The following is a 13,107-nucleotide window of genomic DNA, read 5'->3' on the forward strand; positions in this document are numbered from 1 at the left end:
TTCCCCACAGCAGCGCAGCCCGTTCCTTGTCCCAGCTGTCCCCCAGATGGACCTGAGCTGCCAGAGGCAGGCACCGGCCTAGTGCACAGCTGCTCGCGGTGCACCTTCACCCTGCGGGAGGCCTCTGGGGCTCAGGCTGGTCCAGTTGCAGGTGTGAGCTCCACGGGTTACTGACACAGCTGGTAACAGGCTCAAGCACTTTTAGTTACACTTCTCAGGGCAGAATATCTGCTACCTAAGGTTCACAATTGAAGTTCCACAACATAAAAGAGTTTCAAAAAACAAACTAGAAACAAGCAGAGCAGTGGTGCTTTAACAGCGGAAGGTTTACAACAGCTCATCAATGCCGGTAACGTACAGTTTTCAAATCCTGGTTCTCTGACCTTAACTGGTTGTGGCAAAAAGTACGTTAAGCAGTTTCCTAACGCTGTCGACTAAAACAGGACTCGCCCATCACAGCACTCTTCAGCCTAGACTAAAGCAACGCTCCCCTTCCGTAGCTGTGGTGTGCCTCTGTACTGCCTGCACAGCCCCCGGAGTCCGCGCGGCCTGGACTGGAACTCCACAGAAATACTCCTACACACGCACACCTCCTCTCCCTGCTTGGGGTGGCCCTCACAAGTCCTTCAAGGTGGACAAACCCAGAACTAGTTGAAGCTGAAGCACAGGATACACCTCCACTTGCATTAAATACATTTATTGCAAACATCTTTACACAAAAATAGGTTCTCTCTAGGCCATTCACATGCAACTTAAAGGCAGGAAGCGGCTACCTACAGTACAGCTATTTCATCTATACAGCGTTAACGCTCGCCACACTCGGTACAATTACGACATCTGGGAATTGCTCATCCAGGCCCTGCCTGTTCAGAGAGGGCAGTGCAGAGGGCTTAGGAGCCTGAGGTGTTGTTGCTTCCAAACCGCTGATTGACGCTGTGCAGCAAGTGCTTGGGGAGGCAATTCCAGGAGCTGGCCAACATCTCCTTAAAGCAAATGACTGCTTCGAGGCACAGCCTTGGGGAGAAGGAATAGGCAGCTGTTGTTAACATGGATTTGAACAAGTCCTGCAAACTAAGCTAATGATTTACAGCTAGTTAGTTAGGGCTTGTTCTTATCTTCAGCACCGAATGCATGCACCTGAAAGGATTCTCACTCTCTAGCCTCATACTTGGCTGCTGTACTTTCCTCTTTCTTTAGGGGAAGAAATGCTTTCAAGTATTTTAGCAACCTAAGAAACAGCTCTGGCACTAGTCCTGCACGGGTTGGTTCAGAAGGGGATGTGATCATTTAACGCTGAAGCCTTGCTTCCTTACCTTACAAGAGATCTTGGCTGTAGCGAAAACACGAGTATTTCATTACTGTGAGCCTGGAGGGAGAGAGGAGCAGTTGGATTATGTAGATTCACATATTACAGCAGGAGCCAAAAGAGCCAAGGTTCATCCACAAGGGAGCCCTGGCAAATGGCAAGAGGTCACGTAAGCCACAGAGGCAGCAGACAAGCCGACTACGGACTTGCTCACCAAATTCTGTGCCTGTAGTCAGTTATCAGCACCCGGGGAACTACAGCTGGGTTAAAAACCAGATCAAGGGCCACGTTATACGAAGAGCTGAGGAGGAACACTGGCATGTTGTTAAATGATTCCATGTCTGCTCCCATCCTGCCAGCGCAGTGCCAGCGCCCAGTGGCACGGAGCACCAAGTATTGCACCACTCCTTTTTGCCACCTGCCGGCTCCACCTGATGCCCACTGCTCCTCCCACCAGAAGGTGCTGCTGTGCCCCTTCCAGCCAAGGGCGGCTTTTACAGCCCACAGTGCTCCCCGGCCCTCCCTGGAGACATCACTGAAGAAATTGCTTTGGGAGGGGCTCCCCGAAAACATCCTGGTGAGAGGCACAGGGCAAAGCTAAAGAAACAGCTAGGAGATAAGAACAGGCTCCAAGCGAAACACAAGCGTGAGGGACAGCGAGTCACAGTTTGTTTGAATAATGGCATGTTTTCTAGAAAAAGCAGCAAAACATTTCCCCTCGGAGCTTTGTTTATGCGCCTCTGCCAGGCCTCGGTACCTTGTGCTGCTGACTAAAGGCATTTCAAACCTGGGGGAGCACTAAGAAATCACAGCTCCTGCAGGAAGGGCCGGGCTGCACAGGAAGGGAAAAAGCTCAACATTAACTTACGGCTTTCGAATGGGCAAGTAGGTTGTTGGCACAGCCCCCAAAGACGATCACCTCTCCCTCTTCGCTTGCACAAGCCGTGTGCCACAACCTGCCAACGAGACAGCGCTGCGTTACACAAAAACCCAGCCCCAGCCCAAACCCCCCGTTTGGGATTTGTATGTGAAGTTAACACGTGCCAGTCTGCCCTTCTGCCTCTGTGCTGCAGAGCTGACCAGTTCAGGAGTTTATTCTCAGAAGAAACCTCCCAGGCAGTAAACCATGGGCTGTGCAGGCTGCCCTGGTCAGAGCAGGGCTGGGGAGCCTCCCGCAAGCGCAGGCACGTGTGGGATCCACGCTCCCATCGCTGCTGGAGGATGGCTGCAAGGATCTGCTTGCACAAGCTGTGTTTTCACATCCCGCTCGAGCCAAAAGACTGAAAGAGCACAACCCATCAGATCCTGCACTGCTCTGCAAGGCTTGTGCCAGCAGCTGAGCTCGGCGTGCGATGTATCGCTGCCTGCTGCTCCAGAGCAGGGAAGTCACTCAGCTGGCGACTGCCCGCCACAGCAGGCCCCTCCTTGGCCCCACCAGCACCAGCGGCTGTAAGGGGCAGCGCGGGAAGCGTCACTGCTCCGAGTCATTTAACCTCAAACCAAAGTATTTCCCCAGACAAGAGGGATCGCATTAACTCACAGGACACGGGTGGTTTTGATGCCATACGCATGCATCACGGGAGTTTTGATGCTATTAAATTGCTGGTCATCACCCTTAATTTGTTCAGCAGGTCTTTACGGAAGACAAAAACATTCTGGGTGTGCACAGGGCCAGCCACTAGCGAGGATGCGCGGAGCAGCGCGCGTTTGGTGGCACAGCAGGAACACACGGTGCTGGTTAGCTCTTGTGCTGGCACTCAGAGCTCAGCCAGAGCACACCAAGCCCTAAATCCCCGCGTTCCCGGCTGTTTCACAAGGCACTGAGCTACGTGCTGCCTCCCGCACCCGTCGTACGGTGCTGGTAATCTCCCCTTTTGTGCACAGATTCGGTGCATCAGCGGTCCTGGAACAGGAACTGCTAATACGAGTATGGTATTGTTAAGAAAGACGAGTGCTGTGAAGAGGGATGTGTGTCCTCTCTCTCACAGCCAATGTGCAAAGCTTCCTCACTTCTTTTTTGTGTACGTTTCCAAGAAAGCGCGTATCATACCTTGGCTTTTCGGAATAGTTATGCTCAAACTGAACCCACTCATTCTTGCTGATACAATAAATCCAAGCATCACCTGAAAACAAGCAAAACCCCAAATACAAACGGTGTTATATCGGTTCTCTCACGGTTGCTGCAGCAAACACATGCCGTGGTGGTACAACACAGTCTAGTTTTGTTCTTAAAGCGAATTTTTCAGGTAAAACCCTACAGAATTTTAGGCTGGCTATTTGAAAACGGGAATTTAACAGCGGCTTATAGGAGTGAAGTCAGGAGGGGAGGATGGGGAACTATAAAGCTCTTACTAATTGCAATTTGCATTAGATACATTTTTAGAGCAGCCCAAGTCCCACAAATAGCAGCGGCTCAACACGCTCAGCGACTCCTGCTCCGTCAGGGTAGCTGGTGACCATACGGAGCCGGATCCCAAGTACGTGGAAGGAACGTGAAAAGAATTTACGGTGACTAGGCAATAACTCAGGCCTCTGTGCACAACTATTTAAGAACACAAAGACAACACAAAATCCTTCTGGAATGACTTACTCAATGGCTGCTTGTCAGTGGTGAATCCTCCAAAGAGAAAGAGATGATCTGAGGAAATTGGCGTTAAAGAATGCCACGATCGGCCGACCGGGCAAATGCCTTGCGTGATTCTGTATTTCAATAAAAGCACCATAAATTACAGATGTGCTATGATCAAATACTGCTCGTCTTTCCTGTTCATTGTTTCTCAGGTATTTGAACTATGCAACTTCATACTGCGCACAGTTCATGACCCACCAGCGTGTTTATTACTTTAGATGCAGTAAAAGAGTTTTGCTCTTATCAGTACTCGGAAAATGCTGACGGCACAGTCAGGAGGCTCAGCTCCACTTGATTCTACGCACTTGGTGACGTTCACTAAGCTTCATTGGATTGATTATAAGAGGATAAAAATGACATGGTCACATTGCTTTACACACGAAAGAACTCAAGTTGTAGTACCTACATTTCATTCCACTCCCACGTATCCAAATTCAGATAGTAAAGGTCGTTCATTCGGGACTCCTACAATAAAGCACACCGTGGCTGAGATTCTCCCTCTGTGCTCCAGCAACGCGCTGGCAAACCGTGCCGGGACTTACTCTGTATCTGCCGCCGAACACGTAGCCTCTGTTCCCAACTGTAGCACAGGCGTGGGCTGCTCGTGGGGACGGAGTTTTACCCTGGGGGCAGAAAAAGCGAAAAAAGTTGGTTCCATTTGGCACAATAGCAACAGAAAGGCAACATCACTGCCGTAGAAACCTGCAGTGGGTTGAGGAAAGTGAGGAGCTCGCACACAGAGTCCCACAGGTCAGCGACCCGAGGAGGGGAGAGGCTCAACTACAGTCACGCTTAGGGTCAACAGGGAGTGAAAAACCATCCGGTAGGTCATTTTGTGTGCAGAAACTTGCTTTTGCTGCTGGATGGAAGATCAGAAAACTCATTAAAAAATAAATCTATTTCTTTTTACGCGTCGAGGTACAAATTTGGCTTGTGGAAGAGGGCTCAGCCAGTCACAGAGGACCTCAGACTATAAACAAGGCAGTGATATAACGAACCAGTGATACAATGAATCAGACAGAATCATTTTTTTCGGTAAATTATTCTTCCGAAACAATTGCGATCCTTCTGCATTAAGACAAGGCAATTCTCCAGTAACGTGAGCAAGGAGTTATTTAACTCAGATTTCATTCCTTCCAGTTCTGTAGCAGTGCCACTCCATTTGCCTGTTCCTGAATCCCTCTGGGACACTTCACGCGGCGTCTACTTGCAATAGCGGGAGTGTTTTGCTTTGCCCATGATCCAGCACCCAAGCGGAACGCCCCGAACTGTCACACTGCAGCGAGGATGACAGGGAACCAGACGTGTTGTTTTCCTGAGCTCCCCGGGAGAACAGTGCTACTGAAGCATGAAAGAAAGCAACCCAACGGGAAAAGCGATGAAGAGCAAAAAATATAGAAGAAGAGCAAAACAAAAGGCAACTTTCTTGGTTTTGGAGAGGAGACGAGCAGGGAAATAATGCAAATGAGCATTCAGTAACTGTGTCAAGTTGTGCCAAGGAAGGTTTGGACTGGACTTGAGGCAGAATTTCTTCACTGAGCGTGAAGAGAACGGGCTGCCCAGTCCGGGTCCCCACCCCGGAGGGATTTAAGAGACGCGTGGACGTGGCACCGAGGGACAGGGCTTAGTGGTGGGACTCGGGAGGTCAGGCTGATGCTTGGATGTGGTGATCCTGAAGGTCTTTTCTAACCTGACCCGCTCTGTGATTCTGTGAAACGCGTTATTTAAATTCAGTTTAAATGGTCTCAGGACTGCCACTGAGCAGGCAAGCAGGGCATTTTTATTTTTCATGGATGTTTCCAAGCAAGTCCTACTGATAGCGTTTGAAACCCTTCCCTTAACAGTCCTTTCCCACAAACACCTTGTAGGAAGGCTGCAAACACAGCTAATGGCACCTCCCAGAACCCATTCAGAGGAGAGAAATTAACAGTCGCTCTTTGCTGGCGAATAAGCAAGGTACAGGGGATTAAGACAGCTTGCCTGGGAAGCGTGAGAAGGGAGGAGAGCCCAGGTCACAGAGCCCTGAGCTTTAGCTCTTGGCCAGGTTTCCTCCCGGGGCCGAATCCGCCAGGCTGCCTGTCTCAGGAGGGAAGGCACAGCATCGAGCCACAGCTACACAGCGGCTCAGGCAGCAGACCGGGATTCATCCAACGTGAAACCAAACTTCCCGACACCAGAGTGAGGAGATCAGCTCCACACAGTCCCCTGGTTCCAGCACCCCATCTCGTCACCCCGCAGGCATGCCTCACGTCCTCCCGCTAGCCAGCACCAGGCATTTCAGGGAGCTCTTCCACAAAGAAGGAACTCTTTATCTCCTGACACTCCGGGGCTGGTTTATACAGCCTGGAGGAGGCAGGAGCACGGAGCACCAGCTAACTGCTCACTTGGCAGCTAAAGGCTGGTGACACACCAACGAGGCTGCAGGGTGGAGCAGGAAAAGTGAAAAATAATTCAAAAAAAATGGGTGAACTTCCATGCTTCTTGCTTGGGTACGGTTAATCACATCTAAAGTAACGCCCGGGAGATAGCAGCTAGAGGTGGGACCCCGCAGCAGGCAGGATACAACGGGGTAAGCCCGCTTCGTCCCGCGGGTCAGCCGAGGGCACAGCAGGCACCGGGACATCTGCAGCCCACAGCCACCAGGGCTGGGACAGCCTGCTGCTAACGCCCCGCAGCGAGGCCGCTTGTATCAGCGACCTCTTCTAATTAAAACAAGTTAAATCAGAGAACCCCGGCCCAGGGAGCCATGAGTATTTTCAGGGGAAGTGAGAAGAGGAATGGCACACAGAGCTGTAACTTAGAGCAACCGGTGTAAGAAGAGTAATTACCGTCGTTATAGGCTGGCTCCAGGTAAAAGTTTCAGTGTCCAGAACATGCACGTGGTCATTCCACCCTCTTGGAAGACCTGAATTCTTTAAAAAAAAATAATAATATTTAAGAAAAAGCAAGTTTTAACAAGCACTAATGAAATATTAAATGTCAAACAGGAATTGCACAAAGGTGGGAAAAGTTAACTTACCCAAAAAGAGGTTTCATCAAATTCAAAAGTTCCCCGTTGCTTCCCTTCAGGAAAATAACCATAGCCTCCAAAAAATATTAGCCTGAAACAAAACAAGCAACAAGATCTGTTAGAAATATCGTCCCATTTGGTGCTACAGATTAAAGCCCTGTAAAGGCTGGGCTCGAACACAAGTCAGGAAAACCAGGGAAGCACCTCTGACTTCACTGTTTCCAATATGTCAACAGTGCAAGTTTTCCAGGTGTGGGCCCTTGCCTAATCGACCCGACCACCCCCAGTAAATCCCTCTGTAGGCGTTCACCAGGCCCCAGGCTTCCAAGTTTTGCTCTGGTTCCAACTGCGAAGCTGCCAGGCCGGCTGCCTGCTCACTGCGCTCCAGCCTTCGTTACTGGGGCTCTCACGGGGCAGCTACGGGGGTCTGCTCCTGAAGGTTCCTGCCTCCTCCCTTCCCAGGCCTGCTGCTCACTCTCCCTGATCCCAAAATGCTCACAGACGCTCCTGGGAGAAGCATGGGGATGGAGATGTGCTGCCTGCGCGCGCCGGGCTGGGCAGGGCGGCCACGCGAGGCACAATGCCTGCAGCCACCCCCAGCCACCGGAGCTGCCTGCGAAGGTTTCGGGTTCCTGGGGAAAGACGCTGCTCATCCTACTCGTGTTTTGTCTCAAAGCCTGAAGAATTGCTCCTGGGAGCAGCACATGGTGCTGAGCCTCTGAGCCCTGCCAGCTGCAAACCAGGAGTAGAAGCCCCGACCACCGCCTGCTCGCAGCAGCACCGCCTGCCTGCTCACAGCCTGCAGAGCCCTGCTCCGCGGGGAGCAGCCCTTCCAGCCCTCCTGCAGGACACGCGTCTGGCCATGTGAGCTGCCACCCGTGCATTTAGTGTCCTGCTCTCTGGAAGCCGGGAAGCCCCTGAGAAGCCAGCCCTAAGCCCAAGGAGGTGGCCAAAAGCTCCTGCCTGCCCCGAGACAATCCCCTTCTTGCCCCCGGCCTGCTGAGCGCTGGGTGCAGGGCACTTGCGGAAGGGGGAAGCCACCGCAGCAGGGGCATTCCTCAGCCTGTCCCCCAGCAGCAGGAGGCTGCAGCGATCTCATCAGGCAGCTCCCTGCGCTGGGGACTAGCACGGCACTGAGCGGGGGGAGGCTGCAAGGCAACGCTGTGCGTGTCAGCTCATCTGGCTCCGACGCCTCCCCCTTGTCCTCCTCAGCTTTTCCAAGGCTGGCGATGCCAAAAGGCCTTCCGGCATCTCTGGGACACTACTCCAGCGCATCAAGTCAGATAACATCGCCAGCAGATCATCCGACGCGTTCTTGTTTTGCGCAACCAGCACAGAACATGCAGAATGAAGCTCGTGTGCTGCTGAAAGCCACATGTGGCTTTTGATTAAAATGGCCTCTTGCTCCCGAACTATCTGACACGAGCTGCCCCACAAGACACGGCCAAAAGATTGCCTTCTGCGTGCAACAGGGATCCTAGGAGAGGCTTCTGTGAGAATCAATCCAGATGCAAGTGCCGAGGGGAACAACGCCGGTACAAGGAACCGGTGATGTACTGAGAATGCGCCGCGGAAGATCTGCCTGCCAGGAGCCCACGTTTTGGAGTGTGACTCACCCAGATGCTTTGCAGCTTACACATACCCAAACTGGGAGTGAGGTTTTCCATTTATCAAGTTAAAGGACAGAGCAGCTTTAAAAGGCTGGCTGGGGAACAAATCCAGCATCTTCCTGGAGCACGTATGTGCTGCAGGCAAGAAATCTTTCTGCAGCCCTTGTTTAAACAAAGAGACACAACAATGACAAGGCTAAGAGGGATTAAAGCAAACACACACGCAAGGACAGCTGTGCTGACTTCATTGCTGGAGCCTTACTTGTTTTTGTAAACCCAAACGCCAAGTTTGTCCTTTGATGAAGGGGGGACCCCCTGACACTCTACTCTGACCCACTGCAGCACTTTGTCCGTGGATCTGGAATTTAACATGTAGAACTGTAGAAAATAAAAAGATGTTTTTTACCCACACAGTTAGCGTAAAGCTTAAGTCTGACTGATGTTAAAACAATAACTTTTAATGAGCATGTATTGGTACAGAAACACCGTAAAAGTTCTTTTCCTAGCTGCACAGACTACTGACAACGTTTGCAACAGCATATGGATCTACAGATCCTTGTCTTTTTGCAGACTTAAGCCCCAAACTTCCTTTTACAGAAGTCACAGGACCGACAACACTGAGTGGTACCATCCCGAAGCTGAAACAGGGTAAAATGAGGGTGTGCACAACGCAGCAATTGTCTCATCATTAAAAAAAAATGAAAAAGGAAGAGTTTTTATGGCCTCATCCCTCCTCTGAGTGTTGTGTGATTTCAGATGGCTGGTACACACATAAGAACCACCTGAAATGTCAGAATACCACCAGCAGGCAGGAAGCAACTCGCAGTTACTAGATTTAGGTTGGCTCAGCCTGTTTACAAGTATTGCAGCAGGTTACTTTCAGTTCATATGTAAGAGTGAGACCGAAACCATTTAATTTAAACCCCACTCTCAGAACACGGAAGTGTTTGCAGATGCTCCAGAGAAGAGCGAGTACTATTTCAGAGCATTTACAAATCGCCTGCTGATGCTGCTTCCATGACCTCTGGAAATTCCCAGGTCTCAGAAGAAGCAAGCTGAAAAGCACCACCGCAACACCACTTACGGGGTGGGCTGCTCTAGAGCGACCGCCACCCAAGCAAGGAACAGGTCACGGTGCTCCTTCGGTGGTGGAAAGCAACAGGGGTGCAACCAGCGTGTGAAATGACGCAGAGCTGAAGGCTAACTTGTGTTGCAAACTTCAGGTGAGCTGAGCTGTTGCAGAGGAACTACTAGGCTGCACTGACAGAAGCGTGCCAGCCCATCACTTGCGTGGAAAAAGAAAATTCAAGTGCTAAGCACCGCATTTTGTTAGTCAAAGTCTCTCTGGCAAGCACAAACAGAACATGGCTTCAATTAGCTCGCATCTGAGGGAGCTGCTGACAGCATGAGACAGCTGCTTATCTGCTTGCCAGGAGGTGAAAATGTTGTTCTGCAGAAGCCATGGAGCTCACGGTGACTAGATGCACGTTCAGCACCCCTGGCTACCGACATTTAAGCTCTGAAACAGGATTCGACCTGTCGAGTGATTCAGAAGAAAATGCTTTTGTGATTTGTTACGATCCGTTTCTTGTTCTGGATGGCTATTAATTAACTGAAAAGTCTGCCTCTATCTCCTACAAAACGCGACCAGAGCTAACGACCAGAAACTTCTTTGTGAGGAAGAGTTCATTAAATTACTGACCTTGTTGGTATTGCCCCGCGCGTGATGTCCTCCGAACAGGTACACCACTCTGTCTACACACACTGCACAACTTCCAGACATGGAAGGGGGAACATCTCCTTCTGTTTTGCACTTCTTCCTGGAAGCACAGTTTAAAACATTACATCCCATCAGACCAAACAATGACGATTTTCTCTGCCGTGGAACTCTCTAACGCTACCGGTGCGGTGTGAATTATGCCGAGTCCCTGCGGACCCTTCAGGCAGGAGTTTTTCAGACCCATGCACGTGAACAATTTACAGCACGAGGCAGGTATGATGAAGGGGTGGCGTGGGGAAAGGTCACCTTAATTAACACGTGTTTTCTGGGGGAGGAATCCCGTCCGCCCAGTTCAGGAGTTTGGAGGGATTTTCAGGTTCAATATCCCAGAAAGATCCCCAGGCGAAGAGGCTGCACCTGTCTAACTGAGGGTTTCTATTCTGCCACTTTTTTTTTAATGCTTGTAAACACAAAGAAAAGCTTCCATCCCCTGCTCAAGGCTCTCCCCAACCACTCCGATGACTGCAAGCAGTGCTGAAGCTGCATTTTCTCCAAAGCACTGAGGGGGCCGGGTCTCGCAGCGCAAGGCCGCAGCTAGGAACAGAATCGGAGCATCGTATTCCCTTCTCTTGTACCATCAGGCACGCAGGTTTCACACAACCCCCGGGTTCCTACTGGTCTGAGAAGACACAGCAGTTCCTTTGGCAGCATAAATATTTAAAAACAACTCCTTTAAAGGAGAAGAAACAAAAACATAAGGTGCCTGAAACGCGCTGTTCACCAGCGAGTGGTACAAGTACAGTTTCCAGGTGTTCTGTCCTATACCAGATATCCCAAAACACCTTGGGCTGTTGATCACATTTTCCTGCATGGGCTGCCTGAGCTGTCTCTCCCACCTCACCTATCTCACCCCTGTGAAAGCGTAATTGTTTTCCACACAGAAAAAAACAAAACAAAACAACCAAATGAAAACTAACAACCCTGGAAGCACTGCACACATTTATGCAACAGTCTGATACGCGGCAGTCAAGAGATCAGGAAATTCTCCCTCTGTTCACAGATCCTCAGCCTGGTTTCTGTACCAATATAAGAATTTCTCTCTGTTTTCCCAGAACGCAAAAATTAAGTTAATGATTTACTGTACCATCTTCCAGTTTCCATGTTGTAGATCCATATTTCATCTCTAGGCAGGTAGAAGTCATAAAATCCCCTAACTTGGGCATTCTGCAGAACAGTTCAGAACAGCAAAAGAAAAAGAAGGATGCTTGAATTAGACTCCCGTGAATGTTTAAAAGCCCTCAGAGACCTAATCTGAGAAAGCAGCAGGAGCAGTGCCTGCTGCAGTCCTGCACCTCTCACCTGCAGAGCAGCCCCGGACAGCAGGTATTAGATCATTTTAGCTTCTGCTGGGGACCACACAAACTCCCAGCAGAGACAGACACCAGGACAAACAGAAGCTAAACCTCCGTTTGTATCCCAAAGAGGATAGATCTGGTGCTCGAATGAGGCAGTCTTCTTTTTAAACCCCCCATACCTCCAAAAAGTAGAACAACACTCCAAAAGCTTTGTCTTGAGCTACCGGTTATCTACTGAATTTGCTGCCAAATAGTTTTCCTTCTTGTCAAAACTGTAGAACGGCTTGGTTCTACTTGCTCTACACCCCCCTTATGCTAAACAACCAACCTGTACTCATTAACATGCAACGCACAGCTGTGCTGATAATGGTGGACATAAAAGCACCATTTTGCATGGTGCGCACTTCACATCAAACAGCCGTTTCCTCCTTTTCCAACAGAGGCATGAGTTAAGGAAGGCAAACGACGCTCAGCATCCCACAAAAGTTATCTGCGTGCCGAGATCTGCATTTAACGCTCATGATTATTTCAGCAACTCGAGCCTCTTAAATGCCCCATTCTAATTCGTTAAATGGAGCTTTTTTTTTTTCCCCAGAGGAGGGCTAATTTTACAGATTCATTTCCAACCTAACGGGGCCCAATGACCAGCACCACGGGCGGCTCGCTCGAGAGGCGTACCTTGTAGCCTCCCCAGACGTACATGCAGCGCCCGTCGGTGACGGCCACGTGCCCGCTGCGCTCGGCGGGGCTGTCGTTCTCCAGCTGCTCGAAGCCGTCCTCAGCCGGAGCCGGGAGCTCCTCGTCGGCCTGCAGGTCCTCGTTGTCATCAGCCATGTCGGTACGCTACGTGCACGGAATAACACACGGCGTGGGGCGTTGAAAACCAGCAGGGAAAAACAGGAGATAAAAGGCAAAGAGAGGCCGCGTTCGGTGGTGTCTCTCACAGGGAGCTCTGGGTGGAAGCTGCCCCCTCAGCCTGCAGAGCTCCGGGCGGGGATTCCTGACTTGCGTGCCATTTAGGAAGGTTTCAGCTGCCTGTTTATACTGAGGTCTCCATCTTATTTTTTTTACAGCCGCCTATCTAAAACCCCCTGACACCCCAAACCGGCACACGCCCGGCAGCTCTGCCTCCAGCCCCGCCTTTACCCCAACCCCCCCCGCCCCTCTCAGGCAGATCCCCCTCGGGCTCCCTCCGCACCCCCCACCCGCTGCAAACGAGCCTCCCCCCGGCCCCCTCAGCCCCCCCCCCCCGGCGGGCAGGACTTCCCCCGGCCCCCGCAGCCCCCTCCAGCCCCCGTTACCTCAGGGCCGAGCCCGCCCGGCGCTGCCGACCCCCTCCCCCGGCCCCCGCGGCCTCACCTGGGCGGGCCGCGCAGCGCCAGCATCCGCCGGGGCCGCCGCTTCCGCCAGCGGCGCGCAGGCTCCGCTCCGCCCGTCACGGGCCGCGCAGGCCCCGCCGCCCTCAGGGCCCTGCCCC

The 13,107-nt window shown here is 51.5% G+C and overlaps 1 protein-coding gene across 2 annotated transcripts; it reads right to left on the minus strand.

Moving 5' to 3' along the window:
* Window positions 1-681: 681 nt before the first annotated feature.
* Window positions 682-13,072, minus strand: KLHDC2 (kelch domain containing 2). Of its 2 annotated transcripts, XM_035328029.1 has the most exons (14): window positions 12,932-13,072; window positions 12,309-12,473; window positions 11,420-11,499; window positions 10,258-10,375; window positions 8,818-8,933; window positions 6,955-7,036; window positions 6,764-6,847; window positions 4,478-4,558; window positions 4,342-4,400; window positions 3,897-4,006; window positions 3,357-3,429; window positions 2,175-2,262; window positions 1,314-1,366; window positions 682-1,014 (listed from the first exon to the last, which is right to left on the minus strand). In XM_035328029.1, exons 2-14 carry the CDS (start codon window positions 12,462-12,464, stop codon window positions 891-893), a joined length of 1,224 nt encoding a protein of 407 aa, XP_035183920.1. In that variant the 5' UTR covers window positions 12,465-12,473; window positions 12,932-13,072; the 3' UTR covers window positions 682-890. The 2 variants fall into 2 exon arrangements, with proteins under 2 accessions (XP_035183920.1, XP_035183922.1); XM_035328031.1 differs by lacking the exon at window positions 12,932-13,072 and having other exon boundaries at window positions 12,309-12,478.
* Window positions 13,073-13,107: the final 35 nt, after the last annotated feature.

Source organism: Oxyura jamaicensis, chromosome 5 (assembly GCF_011077185.1).
Source record: "Oxyura jamaicensis isolate SHBP4307 breed ruddy duck chromosome 5, BPBGC_Ojam_1.0, whole genome shotgun sequence".
NCBI classification, from domain to species: domain Eukaryota; kingdom Metazoa; phylum Chordata; class Aves; order Anseriformes; family Anatidae; genus Oxyura; species Oxyura jamaicensis.

Bases quoted from the DNA above. Each gene is read 5' to 3' on its own strand.
- KLHDC2 (XM_035328029.1), bottom strand. From the start codon at position 12,464: ATGGCTGATGACAACGAGGACCTGCAGGCCGACGAGGAGCTCCCGGCT. The intron at 7,037-8,817 runs GTAAGGCTCCAG...GTTTTGTTTCAG, and splicing joins GTTTGGGTTTACAAAAACAA to GCTAATATTTTTTGGAGGCT. The intron at 2,263-3,356 runs GTATGATACGCG...TCTCGTTGGCAG, and splicing joins AACTATTCCGAAAAGCCAAG to GTTGTGGCACACGGCTTGTG.